At 58.1% G+C, this 25,636-nt stretch overlaps 1 protein-coding gene across 2 annotated transcripts in view; it reads left to right on the forward strand.

Annotated features, from left to right (window-relative positions):
* The window catches only part of Snx29 (sorting nexin 29), a 385,059-nt gene extending 367,413 nt beyond the window's left edge, over positions 1–17,646 (forward strand). For both annotated transcript variants that reach the window (XM_027940802.3, XM_027940803.2), the window contains 2 exons: positions 1,462–1,601; positions 14,294–17,646. In XM_027940802.3, the coding sequence (XP_027796603.2) occupies positions 1,462–1,601; positions 14,294–14,423 (270 nt within the window). In that variant the 3' untranslated portion in view covers positions 14,424–17,646. The remainder of the gene's footprint in view (positions 1–1,461; positions 1,602–14,293) is intronic.
* The last annotated feature ends 7,990 nt before the right edge of the window (positions 17,647–25,636 follow it).

A 25,636-nucleotide genomic window follows, 5' to 3' on the forward strand; every position in this document is an offset into this window, starting at 1 on the left:
GGGTGGCCCCAAGGGGCTCCTGCTGGCAGCACAGTTCCCTGGTGCTCAGAGATGGGGGTGCCTGGGGAGGTTTTGAATTTCAGATGAACAACCAACAGTTTCTAAGTGTGGTGTCCCCGTGCGGCATGGCAGGTTTTCTCTGGGGGAATACTTCGGCTGGAAATCCATTTGTTGTTTGTCTGAAGTTCACATGGCACTGGGCATCCTGTATCTTCATTTGGTAACTGCTGACCGTGGATTAGAGATGCCAGGTCCAGGTCCTTGGCAGGGCTTCGTAGGAATGCTCTGGTGGAGACTGGGTGCCGGGCAGGTTTTCTAGGTGCCGTGATCTCAGCACATGGCCTCGTTAGACAGGTTCTACTGAGCCCCTGCCGCAGGCCAGCTTTGTGTCAGCACGGGGAGCAGAAGGGGGTGCCCCCGCAATCCACAGGGCCGGGGGTGAGGTGCCATCTGCTCTAGGCTGCCTGTCCTCCCCTGTCCTTCATCAGACTACACTCATCATGTTGCTGTGAGGGTGAAACAACCCTGCCACTGCCCTCTCCCTGCTCCTCGCTGACACACCCCATTTGGTCTTTAGCCCAGAAGGAGCTTCTTCAGAGGAAGCCTTGGCTGGCGCCCATACAGCCCAGGGTGTCTTTGTTGAGCCAGGGCCCACCAGTGCAGTGGGGCGTGGTGGGGCTGGCTAGAGAATCTGTAGGCCCCTCACTCCAAACTGTGGAGGACTTCAAGCGGGGACAGCATGGTATCACACGGCTCCAAGCACCGCCCTCTGCTGGCTCGGGGCACGTGTCTAAGAAGGCCAGGCGGTGCTGGGGAGAGGGGGCTGAGTGATGGGTGTGGAGCTCAAGCCTCTGAGTGCCCCTACCCCCATATTCAGGGGCTATTCAGTGCCACCCGTTAGGCCGAGTCCTGTAGGGGACAGGGCACATGTGCACAACACCAGCAGGGTGCCACCAGATGTCCTGGTTTTTCAAGAGAAGGTGGAAATTGTTAATATCATTGCTTCAGGAGGATTTTTTTATTGTCATTAAAAATGAAGATTTTTAGTGACAATATTTTTAAAAACTGAAAGCAGAATTAATCACCTCTCCGTAGCACTGAGCGGTGATTAGTAATTACGTGTTTACCTATGTGGTCCTCGATTTTTGTCTTCATCACTGGGTGTGAACGCCTCGGCACACGATAACCAAGTCATGTTTTTGGTTCTGTCCTGAGACCACGCTTGGCACATTGCTGTGCCCAGGAGGGAGCAGCCACCCCTGCTGGCTGGGCATCATCTGGGCACACTGCCAGAGGTTCTGACCAGCTGTCCCCCACCTGTGAACAGTTGCACTTCCTGGTCCTAAAGCGGTGGCATGAGACGCCCTGGAGCCGGCTGGGTGAACTGATGCGGCGGGCTCCACGGGGTCCCTCCTGGACAGCGAGGGGAGCCCACCCAGCACACCTTCTGTCTGTTCTCAGGATGCCAAGTTCGTAGAGGAACGGAGAAAGCAGCTCCAGAGTTACCTGCGCAGCGTCATGAACAAAGTCATCCAGATGGTGCCCGAGTTTGCTGCCAGCCCCAAGAAGGAAACCCTCACCCAGCTGATGCCCTTCTTTGTGTGAGTACCTGGGACTGGGCACTGCTGCTTTGTCCTTTGGCGAGTTGGGGAATAAGGGGTCTGTCTGGCTCTGGTGGCCCAGCTGTCCTTGGTGCTGAAACAGAGGTGTGGCCTCGGTGCTTCTGAGACCCTGAAGGGAGGGTTATGTGAAGTCCTCAAGTAAATTCAGGCTCTGGGGTTGTTTTTTAAATAACTCCATCACAGTAAAGAGTCATGTTCTGTTCAGCTTCCAGATGTTGCAAAACTAGAGCAAACTCGAGCTCCCGTGTTACCCCAGTAACACTCGAATATGAGCAAGCTTGCGACGAGGGCCAGACTCCTGCCCTTCCCTGAGAGGGGTCTGCATGCCCCACCCTCAGACGATCAGTCCACAGTGGCCTGTTAACAGGGCAGGTGCTGCTCTGAACTGCGTCTCCTCATTGCAGCTGCCGGCCCCTCTCCTCTGCCCACGTTCCTGTGGCAGCTGGTGGCCACTTTGGTCACCACCTTGCCCCTGAGCAGTCCCCTGTTCTCAGTCTCCTCCTAGCCTGAGACATTTACATCCTTGGACTTGGGAGAACCCAATGACACCATCTTTGTTTTGTAAAAACCGAGATGCTATAGAAGCAGTGAAGTTATGTCTAAGATGTTGTCAGTGTGGGAACCATAGAAAAGACCTGGGGGTGTCCACGGGTGGGACTGGACTGTGACTTGCTGGGCTGGAAACAGGTTCCTCTTCCCCAGTTCCTTCGATGGCATGTGGAGGGTGTGGGGCTGTTTCATTCAGCAGCGATGCTGTACCTCAGACGCGGGCTGCTTCCTGGGGGATGTGCCCGGGACTTGCAGGTTGAACTTGCAGCAGATGCTGGCAGGGCTGCCCTGCTCTCACTGCAGCCAAGATGGCAGTTTGGGTCTACTTCAGGGCTTTTGGAAGGAGACCGTTGTGTTGTGCTGCTGTGATAAAAGGCACTGCGCCTGGGCAGAGGGACCTCTTTGGAGCATGGCGTTTGCTTGTGATGCCTTGGTCTTGGGCCACACTGGTTCATGAGAAGTTCTCGTCTACCTCCCATGGGAGCCCTGGTGTGTGGGTAGCTGACCTCTTGCTGAGTCGTGAACGTTTGGCTCACCTCCCTGAAGGCGGGATGGCTCCAAGATGAGTCTGAGCAGAGGCCCTGCAGGACGGCAGTGTCCCCCACCTAGCTCAGCAGTCCAGGGCTACCCAACAGCACCTCAGAGTTGGAAAAACTGCCTGTTCACAGGTGCTTGGGCATGGGTTGGACCCAGCAGTGCTGAGCAAGAAACCTTGGGTGTCTAATCAGCATGGAGGACACAAGGTTCAATTTCATGAGCTGTTAAAAACACCACAAATGACATAATGTTGACACTGGACCTCGAACTGAACACTGGTCCAAACCCCACTTGAAATGGAGCATCTCCACTCCTCGGGCTTTCCTCACAGCTCCAGGCAGAGCTCCGCCTTCAAGTTGTCTCCTCTGGGGGCAAGGGGAGGTGCGCACAGCCATGCTGGCCCAAACAGCAAGAGTAGCATCTCACTGAAGCCTAGCAAGGAGAGGAGGTCCAGATTCCTTGCCCTTAAGAAAAAAAAAAAAAATCTCTTGGCTAGGGAACTAAACCTCTCAAAGCATAAGTATTCTTCCAAATTGACAGATTTTTCTCACATACCAATTCAGGATCCAAGAGGGTGGGCTTGTTGCCTAAGATGTCACCCTATCTTTGGGGCACTGCCTGATCTGTCAACTGCCTTATTTCCTCTAATCTTCCTGAGAACCTCTTAGGAAGAGAGCTTCCAGATTTGCCATTAAGATAGTAGTTATATTATGAAATCTTGTGAAACTGCCAAGTGTCGTCTTCCCCAGTACTGACGAGCAAGTGATCCCCTGGCCAGTCACCTGTCACCCTCACTAGGCATCCAGGTGGGAGGTGTGCCTTGAGCCTGGCCCTCACACTTGTTTTTAGGGGCAGTGGGATTTTCTTAGTTGAAGTAGTTGCCCACATCAAAACCTTAGAAGACATCAGATTTGGGGGGAAAAAAAAAACGGATGTCAAGCTTCTCATGAAGCTCTGTCCCTCAGCGCCACAGCTCCTAGCTGCAGTCAGTGGGGACCTGTGCCCACTGAGCATTGAGCCTCCCATGGTACCTTTGCCATATGCCCATGTGTTGTCAGTGCTGGGAGCCAGCCCAACGTTCAACTGCAGGGTACAAGGTCCTCGGGGACACCATAGCTGGTGGGTAGGACTTGCTTTCGTTTATCCTCATGAAGACATTCCCTAGAACTTTCAGGCAGGATCTGCTTTTGCACATGGTTTTCCATTTTCTGTGTGTTCCACTGTGTTCTGCAAGGGGCACTGTGACTTTTAAACAATCTGCCATCCGCACAAACCAGAGTGGAAGCAGCAGGTTGAATTCTACCCACCCCCAACCTCTGGGTCTCCCGTTGCCTGCCTTGTCCATGCCAGCAGCTGAATTGGGAGGTAGGATGGTGGGAAGTGGGCCACTTCATTTCTACTGGGGACTGTATCGGTGTGACTCAGGAGCGTACCAGAGTCTACTTCCCAAAATGGAGATGAGTGGCGACCCCCAGCACCCTCTTCTGTTGAGACGCCCACTTTGATCGTGTTGGCCTGTGCTTGGGGAAAAGGCAGACCCTGCAAACGTGCATCTGTAAGCACATCCCAAGGGGAAGGTCAGGTACTGTGTGTGCAGGGGTCCTGTCCTCCAGCGAGTCGTCCTTCAGGACTGGACTGCAAATGGGCGATGGCGTCCATGATTTGAGGAGCTGTCATTTAGTGTTGAGTTTCTGCAGAGTCATTCTTCCTTGGGCAGTCACCCTGCTCCTTGAAGGGGGAGAGGAAGTTGGGGTGGGAGGCAAAGTTCCAGTGGGATTTCAGCAGGAAATGCGGTCCGACTTCCACAGCTGCACTGCCACCGCACTTGAATTTGTTGTATTTTTTTTTCCAAAAATGTGAACTGCTGTGTTCGCGCAGTGAACAGGTGAAGTTCAGCTCAGGGATGGAATGCCCAACCTGTGCTCATCCAGGGTTCGTCCAAGCTGAGACCTTTGGCCTTGCAAATCTCTGCTAACAGCAATGACATTGTTCAGGAACTGGCTCCCATTGCTTCTGTGGACTGTGGAGCGCCTCGGGGGTACTCAGCATAGCCCAGTGTGGGGAGGGAGTGCAGGTGCTGTTTAAGATGGCTGACATGAGCGGACCATCTCGTGTGGACGGTTGGGAAATAAGTGTGAATGACTTTCAGTGGGACGAGCGTGCCCTGGTTTGGCCTCTGCTCCAGCTGGTCCCTTCCTTTGGCCACCTCACCGATTCATGCCAACTCTGTGGCCCCAAAGGCAGACCTGGAAAGTACAGAGGTTTGGAGTCATAGTTCCCAGCTCAGGGGCTGCTGTCATTCAAAATCCCTAGGAGGAGGGGGAAATCCCAGCAGAGAGCAAGGCATCCAGGACAGCAAAGCTGAGGCCTGGCTGCCTTGGGGAAGGCCCAGGTGGGGACGGACAAGGCTTCCCCCTACTAGGCCCGTGCCAGAGCTCGCTGGCTGAGGCTGCAGGGCTGCTGGCCCTGGCTTTGCACAGGGGCAGTTTAATCTGTGGGCAGCTTTTGGAACCATGGACCAGGGCTGCTCTAGCCACAGAAGCTGACTCTTTGGATCTGGTAAAAAGCAGCTGTGTCCCCTGGGCCTCTGCCATCAGGCAAGAGATGGGAGAAGAGGTCACTGGCCCTGCCCGGTTCCAGAGGAGTGAGGTCAGGAGCCTTCTTCTGAAGTCCTCCTGACTCCACGGTGCTTTTCTTTTCTCAGCTGTGAAAAATGAGCCTCAAAGTGAAGTGGCTGAGCCATGGTGTCACATGGGGATAGGGTACAGAGGGGAGTGTCAGTGGGGTTGATGTGGGGCCCAGGCCTCGTCATCATGCAACAGAGCGCTCTGAACCATGTTAACGGTGGCAGTCTCCAAGTTTAGAAGCTCAAGTGTGGTCCTCTGCACTGTCACTCACCTGACCTGCTGCCTCTCCTGGGGAGGCACTCTGGGGTGGCCTGCCACCATCAGCTCTAAAGCCCCCTGTTGTGGCTGCTGGTTGGTGTTGTCCATGGTCCTGTTCACCACCACCCCCCCTTTGGGGTCAACTTCTAGAGTAAGACTGCTGGAAGGTGGGACTGGGGCCAGTTAAGGGACTCCAGAGGCTATGGCCTGGGGGGATGGGGACCCAGGTGACCAGCAGCCCCTCCTTTATCCATCTACCTGGTCCAGAAAGAAGGCAGTTTGGCCTCAGGACTCTGCCCTGCTAGCCATCTGTGGGAGCAGCTGCTGGGAGGGAGCAGGGGTCCCGTGTGCGCTGCTTTGTTCACTGTGGGCCTGCAGTGGTGGCGTGTGTTCCCCACCAGCTCATCTGGAATGGGTTGAGAAGTTGCTGTCATGACTGGGGACAGTGGGCGTTTGACATGAGTGACGAGGGGAGGGCTGTAGACGGGGCTCGACTCAGACCTGCCATGTGCTGATCTCAGATTCTTCCCAGCAGCTGGGCCTCTGTTTCCTCATCTGTAAAACGTGCCTGGAGACAGGCCCTGGCAGAAGGTTGGAGCACTAAACCACAGGCCCGTGGCGAGTTCCGGATAGGTCAGCTCTGGCAGCAGTAAGGACGATTCCTTTTGTCATTTGCAGGAGTGGCACAGCTCTGTCTTCTGGGTTCCTTAGAGACAGGTCAGAGGTGCTCATTCTGAGGTGTTGGCAGGCACGCTCCTGGAGACATCAAGAGACCAAGTATCTCTCCGTGTGTCCCCAGGGAGCAGCAAGCTGATTAGGGAGGCAGAGGCTCAGAGGTCTGGACAATGCCATCCCTCTGCCAAGCCCTCACTCCCAGCGACCAGGCTGCCAAGTCTCCCTGTCTCCCTCACAGAGGCCCTTTTTTCTCCTCAGTAACTGGTCAGGGTGCAGATGGTCCGATTTGATCATAACAGATAAGCCTGGGTTGTCATTAATTTTTGGTAGCATTCAAACAGCCACGTGACACAAAAGGCAAGATTGAGTCAGGCTCCGGGTTCAAATGCCAATCCTGTTACCCATCAGCCTGAAGACCTGGCCCCCTGCCACAGTATCCCATCTATAAAAGGGAGCTTGTGGCAAAGACCTTACAGTTTTGTGGAGAGAATCCTGAAAAGTGTCACCTAGCAGGTGTCTTCCAAGGGGAAGCAGTGTTCACTGCAGTCACTTTACCCCTAAAGGCCGAGTTGCAGGGAGATGGTCCCACGGCCCACCCTGTCCTGTGTCTTACACGAGAACAGCCGAAAGTCGTCTGAAGAAAGGGAAGCAAGTTAGAGGCGTGGCCACCCGCACAGCAGGCTGGCTGCCCTCCGCAGACTGACTTCTTGTCCCAGCAAATTACAATGGCTTTCTTCTCCATGGGTAACGCCATTTCACACTCGATAAGTGACATCTAGGGCAATAACAGAGCACTTGCCTTCTTGGGTGATCAGTCAGCTACTGGCATGTTGCCCATGCTGCTCCTGGCCAGCCTCGACTGGGCAGAGTGGACAGCCAGCGGGCCTTCATCCTGGCTACCGACTCCCAGTTGCCTCTGCCCTGGGCACGTAGAGCAGAAATCAGGGGCAGCCCACTCAAACCGGGGAGGGCACCTCAGAGTCACATGGCAACAAATGACAGGTGGGTGAGGGAGTGATGGGGTCACCACGGACCAGTGGCTTGTCCTAGACAGCTGCAGGAGGGTGCCTATGGGCATGTGACATGGCAGTGACATTGCCTGTGGAGGGAAGAGCCATGAGCAGAGCCCAGGGGCCCAGCCTCCGGAACAGGGCTGGTCAGAGGGCTGCTCGCCTCTACTCTAAACACTCAGGCTGACTTGCAGGAATCCACCTTCAGTTGCCTGTCCAGCTCTTCTCAGTGCCCATGCAGAGGTGTGGGCAGCTGCCTCTGCTGGACCTCTCCAGCCCCATCCTCGCCCTCTTGCATCCTTGGGCTCTGTCTTTCCAAGAATGGAGCATCCACGGATCGTATATGGCCTCCTGCCCTCGGCATGGTTCCTTTGGGAGTTCCCTAGGCTGCAGGGCGGGTCAGGCATGGAGTCCATGAGTGGAGGCAGCGCAGCTTTTCCATTCACAAGACGTGATGTTGCTAGTAGAGGTTGCTAGATTTTTCATTTTCCTAGAGAGTGGGGTGTTGGGTCACTGGGTAAACGGTGACTGGCAAGCTCTGTGGGCCAGAGTGACAGTGACGTTGTGCCCCCCGAGCAGTGGGACACTGTTGCTCTGCATCCTCGGTGTTTCTTTGTAGTCACGCAGGAGGCGGCACTAGTCTCCTCGGGCAGCACCTTGTGGGCCTGCCCCTCGTGGGCCTGCCCCTCGGGTTTTCTGTCCATGTCTTCTGCCCATTTCACACAGTTAAGTTTGGGAAGTTCAAGTCCTTTGTCAGGTACGGTCTTTCAGCCTGGATTTTGCTTTGGATGTCATGTCTAAAAAAACTGCCTAAACCAGGGCACAGACTTTCTCCTGAATATTTTAACTTTACACCCAGCTCTGTGCCTCACTTGAGTTAACTTTAGCTTAGGGTCAAGGTTCACATACTTCCCACAAATGAGCCCATGTGGGGCCAGTGGAGAGGGGACAGGAGGAAGAGGAGCACTGGGGGGTCTGTCCCACTTCTTGGGACCACGGCTCTTCTGATGGTTTTTTCTGTCTAATTCTCTATTGTCATTGTGTCAAGTTTAGTGGCTGAGGCGGGGCTAGTTCCTTCTGGAGCCTTCTCCAGCTTCTAGCAGCTGCCCACACGTGGCCCCTTCCTGTGTCACTGCAACTTCTGCTCTGTCCTTGAACTCAGTCTTGGGTAGTCCGAGGGCCCTGACACTTTGGTGTTTGTTACTCTGGCACCACAGGGCGGAGTGAGTATAAAGAGCCTGATGCCACGACCCCACCAACCTCAGTGCACAAAGTGTGGGGCACTTCTGGGTTCGAGTCCTCAGTCTGTGGCTGAGGTGCAGAGGGCAGGGTGACCTGTCCATTTTTGCAAAATGGCAGAGATAACCCAGCTGGATACAGCTAACCTGAAACAGGACACCAGAGGGGGATTGTTCAACCCAGGAAGGATAATGGGGGGAGTTCTGGGTTGATCGATCGATAATTATAAACAATTACTAGGGAGAAGTGTGTTTCCTGATACGTCTAGAACCACTGTGATTAAAAACTATTGTTTTGACTGGAAAATTAACAAAACATGATAAAATTAGAGACATTTAAGTAACTACCTTTGTGCAAGTACATTTACCAAAGGAAGTTTTTACATATAAGCCATTAGGATTAGCTTTCAAAAATACATGAAAATCAGTCTAAACACTAAAAGCTAAGACCCTGCCCGTTTGGTTCTCTGGGAACGAGCAGGGAGGCAGCCTGAACCCCACTGCCCCCCCGTGGTGCTTACCAGGAAGGCACCTGCTGTGGGCGTCACCCCATCTCGAACACTGCGAGTTCAAGAGTAGGAAATGGCCAGGAGGCCCTGGGTGTCAGGTGGCGATTGCTGTGGAGAAAAAGTGGGGGCTGGAGAAGACCCCGGGGGACTGGGGCACGCAGAGGCGCACCAATGCCAAGGCCCCGACAGTGCCCAGCCTGCCTGAGACAGCAGAAGCCAGGCTGGCGAGGACACTCACGTCCTATGCAATCTGTGGTCAAGGGGGCACCCTGCCAGCCCCAGAGGAGGAGAAAGAAACAGTCACAGGATGGTGTTTGGCCAGGCTGGGAGGGCTGGGCCGTGACCCGCTGCACTCTGAAGGCAGGCCCAACAAGATCTGCTCAGTGGGGATGTGAGGAGTCTGGGACATGTTCCCAGTGTTGGCATGAGGAACAGAGCTGCTGTTTACTGCAGGGGCGGGTGTGAGAGGTGGCCTTGAGGCGCTGCACTGAGAGATGCCCGTCAGTCCCCCAGAGCCATCGAGTGGCCTTGGAGCCTGGCACAGAGGTGCAGGCTGGGCCCATGAACAGGGGCCCTGTCATGCCACAGGCCTGGTGAGGGATCTAGGACTGAACACAGGAGGAGCTGGCAGAAGACGGTGCACAAACGGGGCCCCAGAAGCCACAGGCGAAGGTGCTGCAGGCAGCAACATGAGGTCCAGGCCTTTCCAGCCTCGAACACTTTCTGCACCTTGGCCAGGGGCCAGTGAGGACTGGGGAAAGCTGCACTGCAGGCTTGGGACCAGTGGTGGGGCTTTGGGGGATGCTGTCCCGCCATGCTGGAATCCATGAGGGGGTGGCTGGTGCACAGAGGGTTGGGGACAGATAGCCCAAGAGTGCAAAGCTCCAGGCCAGGGCCACCCTAGCAAGGCAGCTTTGAGAACGCCCCCTCGCCCTGTAAACACCATCAGGTCTCCCCCTGATAGTCTCTCCTGGGGCCACATTGTGCCTTTTGAGCCATTAAGGTATCAAAGGCGCAGCTGTAGAGAGCACAACCCGCCGGGGCTCGCCATCCGCACTCTCAAAAGCAGGCTGACATCAGGACAGGCCTGGCTGAGCCCAGGCAGGAGGGAAGATACTGGACTTTCCACCAAGTAGCCAGACGCCTATGATAACTGTATCCCCCTCACCTCCCTTACCTCCAAGGTGGGGGCAGCACTGTCACCTGAGCAGGTGTGGGAGTTGCAGTGAATGAGAGGAAATAAGGCATCTTTCTTGGGAGAGCAGAAGTATGGGCACCTCCTAGCTGAGTGACAGGTTCCTTGAGGCAGCAACGGGAGGTGCTACCAAGTTCAAGCATGGATCTTGGGGCCAAGCCTGTGTCCTCCTAGGCTTCAACTGGGCCGGGCCCCCAGGTGACATCAGCATGTTTTCAGGGCTGTGCCAGTTGAACAGGTTGGGCTGAGGATGAAGCTGATCAGTATTTCTTGGGAAATGCCATTGGTGGTGAGAAAGGCCCCCGTCTGACCCTGGGAGTGACCATGGAGGCCCTTCCCCACCTTCAGTCTCAGGGCTGTTGGTGTGGCATTTCAGGAGCCAGGGGGCAGGTGGCTAGAGTGTGGCCTTGCTGCTGCAGCACCCCTCCATGGCCCTGAGTGGGGCAGAGAGTCCCCGAGACGGATGACCTGGGAAGGCCCCCCAGGGCCCGGGCCTCACTGCAGGTGCTGCGCCCATACCCGGCTAGATGCTGTACGTACTCCAGCTCAGTTCCTCACAAGTTTTTAGAGGGTGGTCACCGTTACTCAGTTTGGGCAACAAGGAACCCGAGGTGTGATAGCCAGTCCCAGTAACTCGAGAGTAACTGGAGGCCCAGAGAAGTCAGAGTTCTCCCGCTGTCCTCGGGGTGTAAGGGGAGCTACAGATGTCGCCAGGGAGCGCAGGGTCCAGCTGATAACACGACAGACGTTTACCAGGGATGCGTGCTCACTGCGTCTGGACTAGGTGTCGCACCTCCAGTCACATGTTCTTGGGAAGGAGAGAAAGGAACATCCTGCCCTGCTAGCCTACAGACGGTGAGTGGCCAAGGTGCGATGTGACCAGACAGCAGCACTCTCTCCTGCCCCCTAAGAAAAGGGATCTTTACAATTGGCATCTTTACAATTTACAACAGGCAATCGTGGCAGGAAGAGAGAAGCCACAGCCTGGTGCCTTAGACCCCTGACATGGCAGTGTGGGAGGAGGGGCTCACTCTTCAACCCACATCCAGTAAGTAATTAAGCAGTAACTTGTGGCTCCAGAGGCCCAATCCTGTGAGGAGGCGCCCTCAACAGGTCACAGGTGGGACACTGAAGGGTTGGGCCAGGTCCCCCCACACTCGGCCTCTTGGCCTGAGATGGGGTTGATATCCTTCAATCCCAGCAGGTGACCAGGAGGGTTAAATGCTCCCCCACAAAGGGGTGGCCGCAGGGTGGGCCTGCATGGCACCAGGCCTAGACCTCACCCTGCCACACAGGGAGGAGGCTGCCCAGGACACCTGTGCCTTCTGGTTGCGTCTGGGCCCTGCATACCCTCTGTCACCCTGATTTTAGCACTGTGAGGCCTGTTTTGGACCCGTGACCTCCAACTGGGGTTGAAGGCTCCGGGTGACTTGTACCCAGCGGCACGGGAAACCCGATCCTGCCAGCTCCCCTGCCTGCTGCCATCCAGTCCTCAGTGGTGGTCCCACACTTTCTAAGGCCGCCATCTCAGAGGACAGTCCACTATAGTTTGCATTTCTTCTAGGATTGGTGCCATGAGGCCCTCTATGTGGCACGGTTGGTAGCCCTCCCTTAAGCCTCACACACTCACCATCCAGTATCCCCTCTCCAAGCTACACCAGGCACATCCTCTAGTCCCAACTCGGCAGGAACCCGAGGTAGTCAGAGGGGCTCCAGCAGAGCCTGGACCCGTCTTCCTGGGCCCTGGGTGTGGGGCCTGCAGCACCTGCTGTGCCAGGGGCTTGGGGAGACTACATAGCACTCGACAGGCAGGGCCTGGCTCCAGGGTGGCAGAAAACTAGGCGATCCCAACTCTACCCCAGGCACAGGTTGGGTTGGCAACTGTGAAGGGGACCAGGAAAAGAGTGGGGCAAGAGAGGGGTGGTGGGCAGGGACTGGGCCCGCAGCTGCGAGGTCAGCTGGGCAGGTCTTGGGTGTACAGCAGAGGGAAGAGCTCAGAGGTGGAGGTCTGCCGCTTACTCAAGTCAGCATGGTGGTGAGGGGTGGAGACAGGGCCTCGCCTGGGACGCCCAGCCCGATGCCTCCCTTGCACCACACTGAGGGCTGCACCCAGCTCTAGAGAACCCACTTAAGGTGGATCTAGCGCCTGGCGTGCTAGTGTTCCGGATGCTGCTTGGGCTGAAGGAGTCGCCAAGCAAGGTCTGTCCAGCATTTAGCCTGACCTGGGGGTGAGGAGCAGGGTGCGGCCTCGCCTCCTTGGTACCGTGTGGTCATACAGCTGTGATTAATGCCCAGGGGTTAGATAGCTGGCCAAGTCCTGCCTTCCACCCGCTACTGGGCTACAGCCACTCCCGCTCACACACAGTGCTCCAACAGAGACCAGGTGGTCCCCAAGCCTACAACACTTACCTCTGGCCCTTTAAAGTTTGCCAACCCTGGCACCAGAATGACACGGTCGATCTCTGAAGTGACAGCTCTCCATGCTTGCATCACAGGAGGGAGAAGTCGCAGCAGCGAATACTCCCCTGTCTTTAGAAAGGACAATCAATCAGTAAGTATCCTATCCATCCACTCTATCATGTACGCTCCTGGGCGCAGTAGATAGCTCTAGAAAGATTCTTTGAGATTTTTTTTCAGATGATAGCTCTGGCTGCCTGGAGGACAGGGTGGGGCGGACTCACTTTTCGACTTTGCACCACTTTCTGAGCTACCTATTCCTGAAAATAATGAAGGGGTCTGTTTCAAAAAGTGCAGAGCAGCTGAAGAGCCGAGATAAGGAGGGGGCGGGGAGGTCTCCTGCCATATCTCCCCTGTGAGCGGGAGCTGTGTCTGTGATGAGCAGACCCTTCAAGTAGAAGGCGTCCCACTTTCTGGGAGGAAACCTGTGGAGGACACTCAGAATCGCCAGCCGTATTGAAAGGGGACTGTTGGGATCTGATCTTGAGGGTGCAGGACCCTGTGGAAACTCAGACAGCCCCAGTCCACAGGAGGCTCGTGTTGTAAAGGTTTGGGTTACAAACACGGCCAGAGCTCTCCTGAGGATCAGCTCTGGGCTGCTGAGGGACCACACAGGAGGCGGCCTGAGTCAGACAGGCCTGGCGCTTGGGGCGCTGGGCACTCCCAGGAGCCAGTGGCACTGTTGCGGGCCTGGAGGGCAGCGCGGGAGGCTGGGCCGGGGTTGTGGATTCAAGGTAAGGAACAGGGGATGGGCCTGTTGGGCTTTCAGAGCCACAGTCAACGTGACCTTGAAGCCACTCTGGGCATCACCGAGTCCAGTGCCACCCACCGGAGCAGGGATTAGAACACATCAGTGGTTCCCAGACCCCATCTCCATCTTCACTCTGTCCACTGTTCAACGAATTTCCTCTGATACCATCTTTGGGTCACATGTACACCACCGCTCTGCTGCCGGGACCACCCCCACCTTGCAGACCCTCTCGCTCCACCAGAAGACCTTGTGGCTAAGTCCACCCTCATCTCGAGTTCACACCCTAGCTCAGATGTCAGCTCGTGGGAGAGGTCACCCCTGACCAGCCCCGTCTCCCCCCCCAGTGTCTCCCTTTCTCACAAAACTAAAGAGCCTTGATGGCAAAGAGAATGACAATCCTGCAGCTGGACTCAGCAGGAGCTGCTGGCGCCACACCCACCAGACTGTGCGTTAGCGCGTTCTTCCAGTGCCGAGTCGTAACTACCCTTGGGGTTGCAAAGGCGGCAGGTTCCTGTCTGCAGGCCATCCTTTTGGGTAGGCGTTTGGTGACATCAGTGTCCCCTCCTGTGGGTCCTGTCTCTTGCTACGTATCTTTTATGACCTTAAATACATGTTTTCCAGAGAAGTTTCTCCTCTTTGGCTGTGAAACGTGCCCTTGCTGGGAGATCAAGGTGGTTGCATTACTTCATGACCCTAAAATGGGGTCCAGAATGTGGCCTCATGAGCCTGCTCAGACACACAGCTGGCTTGGGTGGATCCTCAGTGTCATAGCACTCAACGTCCCATTTCCCCACTCAGCTGAGTAGTGGCTGTCCCCCCCATGCCTGTGAGCCCCTAACCATCCGATTCTCCTCCTGTCTTACAGTGACATCACCCCTCCCGGAGAGCCCCTGAACAAGAACAGCCGGCCCAAAGCGGCTTCCCGCTTCCCCAAGCTGTCCCGTGGTCATCCCAGGGAGATGCGCAACGTGGAGCCCCAGAGCGGTGACCTCTGACCTCAGCAGAATCCAGATCCCAGCCACTCTGTCCCTGACTTGGCCACGGCAGCTGGCCTGACGCTTTGGAGTGATGACCACGTCCACCTGGTCAACCCAGAGAGCACACCTTTCCTGCCGGCCACATGCCACCCTGATTAAACTGGTCAGTCTCAGAGCTGCCAGGCCCCTGTCCTGAGAGTGCGGCGGTTCCTCGTTGGACAGACTGGCACACGTGGCCACTGCTTGCCAAGGGCAGCAAAGCCACCTATTCCTTGCTCGGGCTGGGGGTCCCCAGGTGGAATGCACAGTGCCCAGGCTCCACAGGCAGTCCCCTCAGAAACCACCCGAGCCTCTTTCCCACGAGGGAATTGGCCTCTTTTGAACCTGACCACCTGGCTGTACCCTCTGGACAGACAGAGCTCTGTTACCCTCCATCAGTGGTCACTGGACACCCCGGTGGTATCACTCCTGTGGGCAGACATTCCCGCAGACTGTGATGGAGCCACCGGTGACATTGAACTTGGGTGCTTGGCTGCAGGAAGCAGCACCACCTAGGAACCCTGAGGCCACGATGCAGCTCGTCGGGCTGGGTGTGGGCTCCGAACCTCCAACCCAGGCCTGGCCAGGCACTGCTGGCCTCAGGTCATGGACCTGGCTTGGGGGACCAGTGCAGGTTTATCAGACCCAGATCCATCTGTAAACGGCACCTGAACAGATCATGATTGTTCCCCAAAGACAGTTTGTGAGGCGCCATCTGTCCCCTTCCAGTGGGAATGGAACCCTTGTCCCTCCTGTCACAGGGAGCAGGATGACCAGCGCAGCAGCCCCCTCGGTCCTCTGCCAGCCTGGGTCAGGTGGCTCCACCTCAGAATCATGGCACCTCCGCACTGAGGGCCTGTGCGAGGGCTGGGCTAGAGTGTGTGGCCCCGTGCCCACTGGGCCATCGTGGCCTGCATGGATGACAGGCGAGGGAGGGGTCATGCAAGGCCACTGTGGGCTTGTGCTTGAACCCTCTCAGTTCATTGGCTGAAATCTCAATGAGCCACCGCTGTGAGCACAGAGCACTTCCTAAGGAAGCATCACCCAGAAGACTCCTGTGGCAGGGTCCCCAGTGCGGACAGGGAAGCCATCAACATGCCCAGCAGAGCAAGAGGCAGCCGAGGGCTTGGTGGGGCCCTGCCGTCAGCTTGCAGGTGCCAGAATTGCTGGCGTACGCGGCCTCACTGAGCAGAGCAGTCCTGGCCCCTGTGAACGAACACACAGCCCTCAAGGGCAGGGGCTGGCTGCAGGACTGTCTGTCCACCATCCCCCCTGACCAGGGGGTCTACGCCGAGATGGCTTCTTTGTCCTGCTGTGTTCCATAGGGTGGACCCTCCTCAGACACCCGATCAGCAGGCAAGGAGTGCACTGGCCTCGCTCTCCCCAGCCACTCCACCAGGAACCTCCTTCAACATTCTGCACATGAACTTCAAAAAAATCGCCCGAGAGCTACAGTCAACTGTGTGCTTGTCCTTTAATTATTCATGGAAAGTGGGTCCAGCTCTCCACGACGTGAATTGTAAGAGGATGTGCCCAAAGGCTACGGGAATCCCATGGTTTGCGATCTGCCCCCCTCTTCTGATCTTGGAAGCCCTGGAATGGCAGTCATCCCCTCACAGGCGTTCAACGCACATGTAACCCCCACTGAACTCTGAGCTTTCGTCGCCTGTTTTTTAAAGGCACAGCAGCCCACCTGCCACCATTCTGTCTGGTTGATAACAGAGGCCTACCTGGTGCCAGCCGGACACACGCATAGGAAGGATGACCACCGTCCTCCCGGTGGGTCCTGCACAGCAGCTGTGGGCTGCGTTTCCCGATGCCCGAATCTGGGGCCCTTGCTTTCTCTCAGTTCTGCATGGGACAATTTGTCACTCTGAGGATGGGGTCACAGCATTGCAGGCCATGTTCCTGCTCCACCTGTCTGCAGCCTAGAGACACCAGCTGACCTGTCCCATGAAGGCCAGGCCCTGTTCTCTGGGGTCCCCCTAAACGCCCTCCCCAGCACCGTCAGCCTCTGGACCCCCCCCCCCCTTGGCTCCAGCAGCACCTTCTGGCTTTGGTGTGCGACTGATGGGCCAGACCCTGCCCGAGAAAGACCTGGCCACTGGCATCCCTGCCCCATGAGGCAGCCTGGCTGGGGGGGTGCCCCATGAGGCAGCCTGGCTGGGGGGGGCGTCCCAGGAGAGCCTCACGCTCGCGTCTCAACCCCAAAGGCAATAACTGTCCCGACAGCTCAGCACTTCACCCTGGACAAGGCCGGGCCCTTGGCACCCACTTACGAACAAGGTCTGTTGTAATGAACGTTTTTCAACATATTGTGCATTACATCATAAAGCTAATGTTAAATATTTGCTATTCCGATCAGCTAATCCTGCACAAAGGTAGCACTGTATATTTTATCTAACATTTCTGTGCCAAAAAGTTCATTTTAATGTTTCTGTAACAAAGCCTCGGCTACTGGATCATAGGAACGAGGTGCACCCTCAGGCTCCTAGCTCCAAGCAGACCAGACCCCACAGCTCGCCCCAGTCCTCGAAGGGCTCCGGTTCCCCCGTGTGTCTCGCGACAGCCACGTCTCAATTTTGGGGGCTCAAAGTTCTGTCCCTCAATTATTACAAGTTCAACAGGCCTCCCTGGACCTGAAGGTTGTATTAGGAGAGAAATCCACGTTCTCTCAAAGTGGGCGAACCTGTGCCACGGGGACACCCACTAGAAGCCGCTGGAGGCCCAGGGCTCTGCTTCCCTCCACTGCCCGTGTCCCACCCTGCTTGGAAGCCACTAGCTGACCCATGCAGGCCATCCCCGGTTCTCTGCCTGGAGAGCGGGGATTCCGAGGGTGGCAGAGGAACTAACTGGCCTTTCATCATCTCAGTCACCTAGAAAGGATGGCGTGACCACCGCAGCCTGGGCATGGGGGGTGGGCCTCACCTGGCCCTGACAGAGGAGTCTTGAGCACAGACCCTGGGCCCCCGAGCCTGGGCAGAGGTGACCAGGGCACAGAGTGGGCCTCGGTGGGCAGGCTCCTAACTACCCTCTTACGTTATGGTTTACACGATAGAATTTTTAAACAAAAATGTTTAATTTTCTAAAATCTCTTGTATTAAAATTTTCTTTTGGAATAAGCTGTGGTAATTTTGTTACAATCTGGTTGATTAAACCTCTTTACAGTGACAAAATAAAAATGGCGACATTTTGTAAGTCACATGCTCACTCTGATGTCTCAGCTCTTTATCAGCCACCAAGGTTGAGGTGGACTGCTAACAAACATCCTGAGAAAGCTCCCTCACCAGTCCACGTGACAGCCAGAGTCTGTCAACTCATCCCAATTTTGCTTGAATTAAATGGAATAAAATCCCAGAGTTACCATGTCACTGGGTGGAGCTGAAGGATCAAAATTCCACTCCAAGAAAACAAAACCCTCCTCATCTGAGTGGACAGGAGCAATCGTAAGTACGAGGCACCTACTGTATACCAGGTACTGGGCACAGGGCAGGGATCAAGACCAAAAGGGACCCCCCCTGTGTTAGACGTACATTCATGGTGAGGCAGAGGGACAAAGTTGTTTTTTTTGTTGTTGTTGTTTCAGATGGCACCAAGTTAATACCAAAGGATAAACAGCAATTGGAGAAAGAATAGCGGGGCAGAGGTCTCTCTCAGACCAGGCCTCAACCCCTGCACTGCTGGCCTGGCCCGTGCACTGCAGCCTGCTTGGTGGAGTCCCTGGTCTCTAGCCACTAGTGGCCAAGAGCCAAGGAGCTAGACCTGGGAGTCCTCTTGGGCAAAGTGGCCTTTAACCCAGGACCAGGAGGAAGAGAAAGCCACGCCCTGTGCCCCTCCCTAAATACCTGGGCTTCAAAGTTCATACCAGTCACAGCCAGGGAAGGCTCTCCGGATAAGAGCTGCCCAAGGGGATGAGGGGACGGAGGGTCCTCACCCAGGGCCACTAGGGTGTCCCTGTAGGCAGCCCTGAGCCCAGGAACACTGGAGGTGGAGGGCAAAGGCGGAGTCCAGAGGTGGGTGGTGTGAGTGCCATGCCAGGCCCTGTAGCTCCCCGCTTACTTCCAGAACTTTCCACTGCCCAGCACCGTGGGCGCTTGTCCTCTGAGCCGAGGAGGTGTCCAAGTGCTGACTGAGCCACCCAGTCCCAGGTGGATGAACACCTAGGGATGGCTCTGTCCTGCACAGCCTGGGTCACCTTGGCCACACCCCAGCTGATCCCAGGCTCCCGCATCCTTGAGTTCCAGCCTGGTATTGAGCAAACTGTCCTCGGCTGCTCAGGGACTCTGCTCCCAGCCACTGCCCAGTATGGCGCTCTGCTGGGCACAGAGTTCCCTTCTTTCTCCCCTCCCCGTCAACCTTTCTTTCTCCCTCTGTCAACCCCTTTTTCTCCATTTCCCCGTTTCACACTACCTTCATCCTGAAAGCCACAAGCTGCAGCAGGAATGTGACCTCCAAAGTCCCTAGGTTGGGTACAGTCCCCAAGGCGGGTAGGGAGGAGGGGCATCCCGGGAGGATCTGCCCAGAGCCATCAGCAGGGGTCCCTCCCATGACACAGGCAGACAGTCCTCCTGCCGTCTGCCTGCAACCCGAGGGTGGTGACAGCTGCCTCCCACCGTGCCCCAGCCACCGCTCGGCCTCTCACCCGCAACTCTGCCCTCCTGGAATCGGTTTTCCACTCGCTCCTGTCCCCAGCAGCTGAGGCCAGTGCTCCCACGGCAGCTGCCCCCACTTCAACGCCTCATGCCACATCCTTGCAACCGCCACTTCCCCAGCATCAGTTCACGGGCTGCAGCCACCGTGACTCCCCAGGCATCTGGAACCCCTGCACTCATGCCTGGAGACCCCCCAGCCCTCACCACGCACCCAGGCTGTCACATAGCACAGAGGAAGTGTCCCCAAGCCCGCTTCAAGGGCAGCGCTCTGGGCTTGCTACCTTCTCAGCTGCCCCCCACCGACCTCTGCAGTCCCTGGGGCCACAAGGGTGGTGCTGGCCTCAGGCCATGGGCGCAGGTCTCTGCTCTTGTCCCACACCCATCCTGGGTGACCTCTGTGCCATCTTTACCACTGCTGTCCCCAGCAATGTCACGTGAGCCACAGGTATCGTTTAGAACTCCCTGTGTCATGAGACTATTTTACTCAACCCTCAGGGCCACATTTTGACAGCACTGTTTTCAGAGCGGATTTTTCTCCGGGGGTTCTAAGTCTGTAAACCTGTGCATCTTACACCGGCCCCAGCCTGCGCTGGACACACCCGCTGCAGGAGGTGACGGTGGCTGCTGTAGCAATGGCACAGCCCAGCGACCCCAGCCTGTCAGCCTCAGTCTCGCGTCCAGCGGCCTGACCAGCAGCCCATCTCCCAGCTCGCCGAGCCCCGAGGCCCATTAGCCGACTCCCCCCTTTCTATAGAGCAGCCCATGCCCCGGCTCCCCCTGCCCCTTCCCTCCCACTTCCCGTCTCCTCCCTACTCCACAGGGCACCATCAGGTCCCGTAGGTCCCCTCCCCTCAGAGCCCATGTGACCTTTAATAGGGGTCATGCCACTCTCCAGTCACAACCCAGCTAAAGTCCTCCCCCTCCTGGTCAACTCCACCGGGAGGACAGAAGTGATTTCCAACAGAATAAACAGTCCCGTCACCACCTGGCATAAACCCAGCCCAGAGAGTGGCACCGAGAGCCCCAGAGCAGACCCCAGGCCCTTCTCCAGGCTAGAATCCCCAGGGGAGCATCAGAACCCCCACCCCACCCCATACTGGGACATCCAGTGAGAGCAGCCACCTCCTGACCTCTCTGTCCCTCGTCCAGGTGGCCCCTCCCTGCTGGCTGGGAGGGCAGCTGTCCATTTCCCCCAGGACAGGAGCCCAGAGGCAGGGCCCTTGGTGCGCGGTGTCCATGGAGCCCTGAGCTGCGAAATTGGCACACACCTGCCAGGGTCTGCTGAGCGCCTAAGGACGTGCCACGGCTCAACCCGAGGCCTACCCCGTGCTCCAGCTCTCGTGGCATGTGCATGCCTGGAATGACGAGGACCAGTCAGTCCTGAGAGACACCAAAGCCTCCCCTTCATCATCTATCAAAGGGACATCCAGGCTCCAAGCAGCTGTGACAACAGCAACACCAGAGGAAACCAAGGCCCAGAGAGTCGGAGGCACGTGCCCGAGGCCACACAGCACTGCAGACCTAACCAGGAGCCCGGCTTGCTGGAGTGGTGGTATCGCAGAGGGCGCGGGCTGCAGTGTCCCAGCCTGGACGTGGCCTCCCCCAGGAGGCTCCCCTCCCCCAGCAGGTGTGGTGGGCCCCAGGAAACGAGAGCTCAGCGAGTCGCGCCTCCCCTAGGAAGGAGGCGAGAATCCGCTCAGCTCACCTTGGCACCAGGTGTCCCGACGTGGATGCCACCCGTCCACCTGCCCTTCCTGCCTGTCCTAGGTCCTTCCTTGCACTCATCATCACTGTGTCCTTTGTCCTCATGGGGTCAGGGGTGTGTGGCTGCACCACACCTGGCATCAATTACCAGATACCTGGATGGCCAGCCGTCCCCCCAGAATATTAGCCAGGCCTCGGGCAGCTCGAGGAGGCAGAGTGTCCGGCACCCTGTGCCTGTCCAGGCAGAGGGCCCTGTCACCGTGACTGAACAGAGGCACCAGAACCCGCCCCTGGGGAGGGCTGTGGAGGTGCTTCAGCCAGGCCCAGGGTGTTGGTCCCTGCGCTTCCATCCCACCCACCTCCAACCTCAGCTTCTGGTCTCCCTGAGCAATGACCCCCGTCCCCACCTCAGCTCCTTGGGGGAGGTGTCCCCACCTCAGCTCCTTGGGGGAGGTGTCTTGCACTCAAGTCCCCGTCTCCCTAAACCAGATGGAGGAGCAGGAAACACCCCCTCCTGGTGTGGGATGCCCCCGGCACTGGAGGGGACAGAGCAGAGGCTTCCCCAGGGACTGCCCAGGAGTCCCCGGACCTGTCCAGGCGTGGTCCCCGCCCCTCCACTGCCCCCCACCACCCCCACCCCCGGGCTCCAGCGAGCCTGCTTTCCTAATGCAGGTGGGGCCGTCCCCACCCTGCGCCCCGTACCTGTTCCCAGCTCACCTGTCCCCGCCCTGAGCCTTGCCCACGCAGGCCACTCCCATCCTCTGCCCCACTCACTCCTTGTTCTTTGGGAAAGGAATTTGGACCCAGAGAAGCCTTCTTGGTCCACCATCGTCCCCCGTCAGCGACTCAGAGATCCCTTGACCTGCCCGTCTTGAAGCCTACTTAGGGCGGCAGCCCCTGCTGGGTCTCTGGAGGGCGGGGCTGTGCTGGCTTCGTCCTGTTGCAGACACGGCAGCCATGAGCCACGGCCGCCCTTCTGGCCCACCTCTGCCCTGGTTAAAGGGCACACCCGCACTCTCACCAGCAGATCTCTCTGGAAGGCCCCCAGGATGCCAGCTGGCCTTTGGCTCTCCACGTCATGGCCGGGAGGTCAGGGTTGGGGTCCACGTCTGTCCACTGCTGCACCTGGCTCATGTCTGGCCTCGCAGGTGCTCCAGGAATGGGGTGAGGTTGGGTCCCCTCGCCTCATCCAGATCTGGACGCCTGCACAGCAGACCCTGAACCAGGCCCGGCCTTTAGCCACGGGACAGGATACGTCTTGGCCACATGAGCATCCTAGACTCACAAGACCCATTTCTGTGCTCAGAGAGGCATCTTGGGGACCTCCAAGGTGGGGCTCACAGGACAGCAGTCTTTCTGAGCACCCACAGTGTTCTGGGCCACTGCAGAGGAGCTGCCTCGAGAGCCTGCTTTTGTGGGACACACACACACCCACCCCCAGGAGGAGGAGCAAAATCCACATCAACCCGAGACCAGAAATTTTCTCCCCAAGCACCCTAACAGCTTTTTCCTTCCTCCAAAAGCAAGCGTCTCCCTGTCCACGTGAGATGAACCAGGCGACCTGAGCAGGTGCTTCTGTGGCGATTCCCGAACGCAGAGAGTAACGGATCTACCTCTGCAGTGCAAAACCGAGTTCTCCCAACACCTCTTACCACCGTAACTGGCAGCCGGTACCCTGGATGCTGGGGCTTCTGCCTTCCTCCCTTCAAAACCTCTCAAGGTCAAACCTCAAGGACAGCGCCCGGCCTCTTCCGTCTCCACTCTCCCTAGAGGGTCTAACCTGCTGCATGGTCACCATCTACACCCTCCCAACTCTATTTGTGGATTCACAGATACCCACAGCGATGTCTAAGTGGCATCTCAGCCATACAGACCCTAGGACACAGGGGAGTGTCACAGGCAACTTCCCTTCCTCTGTCCCCACTTCCCACCGAAGCCAACGCACCAAGTCCCCTCCACTCAGCCTCCAAAACCTGCCTGAGTGTCCCTGTCCCCCTAGGATTCAGGTCCACCTGGAACGTCAGAATCGGCCTCACCTGGAAACAAGGGTTTTGCAGATATAGTTGGTTAAGATGTAGTTGGTTAAGATGAAGCCACACCATGTCAGAGGGACCCTAAATCCAAAAGGGGACATAGACATGCCGTGGAGGCCACTTGAAGGATGCAGACACGCCCAGGAAGGCCAGGCTTTGCCAGGACACGTCGGGCGGGAAGGGCCTCCCTAGAGCCCTGGAGGGAGCGGGGCCCAGCTGCACCCCTCTTCCACCCTCTCGCCTCTGGAGCTGCCTGAGAGTGACCCACTGCTACGTCGAGTCACTGCGCGCTCTTCTACAGCAGCCCAGGAAGAACAGGAGCTGGCCAAACCCATCCCCTGCCCATCGGGAGAGCCCAAGGGCCCTCCTGCTGGGTCCACTCCAAGCCCCTGCAACATCCCAAGTAATGTACGCACACGTGCGCACAGCCGAGGGACGCGCACAGCCGAGGGACGCGCACAGCCGAGGGACGCGCACAGCCAAGGGACGCGCACAGCCAAGGGACGCGCACACGTGCGCACTGCCGAGGGACACAGAGTCGCGCATAGCGGCACACACAGTGACAGCCTCACGAAGCATTTCCCTCCTCCCAGAATGTCCCCTGTGCCCCTTTCAGTGACTCTAGCCCAGCCCACCTGGCCGTGGCCTCAGGGCCTCTTGCCCTAGACTCAGCTCCCTTCCTGGGCCACCAGATCAAGCCCCACAGCCCCGGCCTTCTTTCCTGGGGCAGGGAACAGCCCCTGACTGAGAGCCAGCGAGGCCTTGATTCTGCGTCCACCAGGGGCGGAGCTCTGCCACCCACAGGTAAGCCAGCAGCGCCCCCCACAGCCTCCACGAGGCCTCTGCCCAGCGGGCTCCTCCACCCACTCCAGCTCTGCGATACCTCGAACAGAGATGTCGCCCGCACTGTGTTGCGCTCCCGTCTACAGAAACGGGCTGACGCTAGGGGACAGTGGTAACAATCCTGTGTCCTGTTAGGAGACTGACCAAGCAGCAGCCTTCACACCTCCAGGGCAGGAAGTCTACAGTGTGTGAGCCCAGAACCGCTGGGTCCAGATGCCCACAGGGCAGCAATAAGCCAGCTGGGAGCCCTCCTTCACAGATGGGGACCTGCAAATGGCTCACCTGCCATCAGTCACCAGGGAGCCGTCACCACCACTGCAGCGAGTCCCACTCCACTCCTGCAAGGCCCCACAAGCACACACCAAGGACCAGCCAGGACGTGGTGCAACGGGGTCCCACAAACCCTCTTGGGAGGCTGCTGCGCGTGTCCCTGGGGCTGCGTGCACCATCCTACCGCCAGCAGCTCCCCTGGCACACACCCAACAGAAGCCAGTGCACATGTTCAACATAAGACCATGTGGGACGTCTGTGCATAATTCACAGTGACACACGGTGGCTTGGCTTCCCGCAGCCCCGACTCTGCGTCTCCCTCTTCTCCCCTCATTCTGCTCTACCTCCTGCCACAGGGCCTTGGCATTGGCTGCCGCAGCTGCCCAAGAAACTCTTCCTCCGGAAGAGCAGCTCTCAACAGGAGGAAGATTGTCTTCTAGGAACATTTGGGAATATCCATTGATGGCTTTGTCACACCTGGGACCCAAGAGTGGGCAGAGACCAGGGATGCTACTACACTGCAGAGGGCAGCTCCGCATAACCGAGACTGCCCTGTCCAACAGGTCCACAGTGCTGGGCCAAGACCTCTCTGTGCCTGTGGCTGCTCCGCCACCTCCCTGAGCGTCCCTAAGGCCCCCGTCTACAGGAGCAAGGGGCTGTTGGGGAGGCAACACCTTCCCACACCCCCCAGACCCACCGCGCACTCCCCTCCCAGCTTGCCCCCAGAACGCACACTCCTGTGAGGGAGGGGCGTGGCGGCGGAGGGGCGTGGCGGCGGAGGGGCGTGGCGGCGGAGGGGCGTGGCGGCGGAGGGGCGTGGCGGCGGAGGGGCGTGGCGGCGGAGGGGCGTGGCGGCGGAGGGGCGTGGCGGCGGAGGGGCGTGGCGGCGGAGGGGCGTGGCGGCGGAGGGGCGTGGCGGCGGAGGGGCGTGGCGGCGGAGGGGCGTGGCGGCGGAGGGGCGTGGCGGCGGAGGGGCGTGGCGGCGGAGGGGCGTGGCGGCGGAGGGGCGTGGCGGCGGAGGGGCGTGGCGGCGGAGGGGCGTGGCGGCGGAGGGGCGTGGCGGCGGAGGGGCGTGGCGGCGGAGGGGCGTGGCGGCGGAGGGGCGTGGCGGCGGAGGGGCGTGGCGGCGGAGGGGCGTGGCGGCGGAGGGGCGTGGCGGCGGAGGGGCGTGGCGGCGGAGGGGCGTGGCGGCGGAGGGGCGTGGCGGCGGAGGGGCGTGGCGGCGGAGGGGCGTGGCGGCGGAGGGGCGTGGCGGCGGAGGGGCGTGGCGGCGGAGGGGCGTGGCGGCGGAGGGGCGTGGCGGCGGAGGGGCGTGGCTCAGGACAGGATCAGGAAGCAGAAAGGGCCTCCACTTTCTGGATACAAAATGTGTGCTCTGAAGGCACCCCCAGTGCTCACCTCCTCCACGCCCCCCTGCCTTTCCTCACCACCCAGCGATCCCCTGGGAGGACCTGTCACTCCAGTGCTCAGCCTGCCCGCAGCTCTTCCACTGGAGCTCTGGGGATACCTCCTCTAAACCCACAGCATGTTACAGGAGTCACACCCATAGCATGGCCTCTGGAGGCTCTCACTGCCTCAGCCCGGACCTACACACCAGCTCACTTTCCCACCTGCATCGTTATCGGCTTTGGATTCTCTATAACAAAGACATTCAATTAGAAAGTTGGTTTATAGAAACGCCTGTCTCTCT

This window comes from Marmota flaviventris, chromosome 19 (assembly GCF_047511675.1).
Source record: "Marmota flaviventris isolate mMarFla1 chromosome 19, mMarFla1.hap1, whole genome shotgun sequence".
NCBI classification, from domain to species: Eukaryota; Metazoa; Chordata; class Mammalia; order Rodentia; family Sciuridae; genus Marmota; species Marmota flaviventris.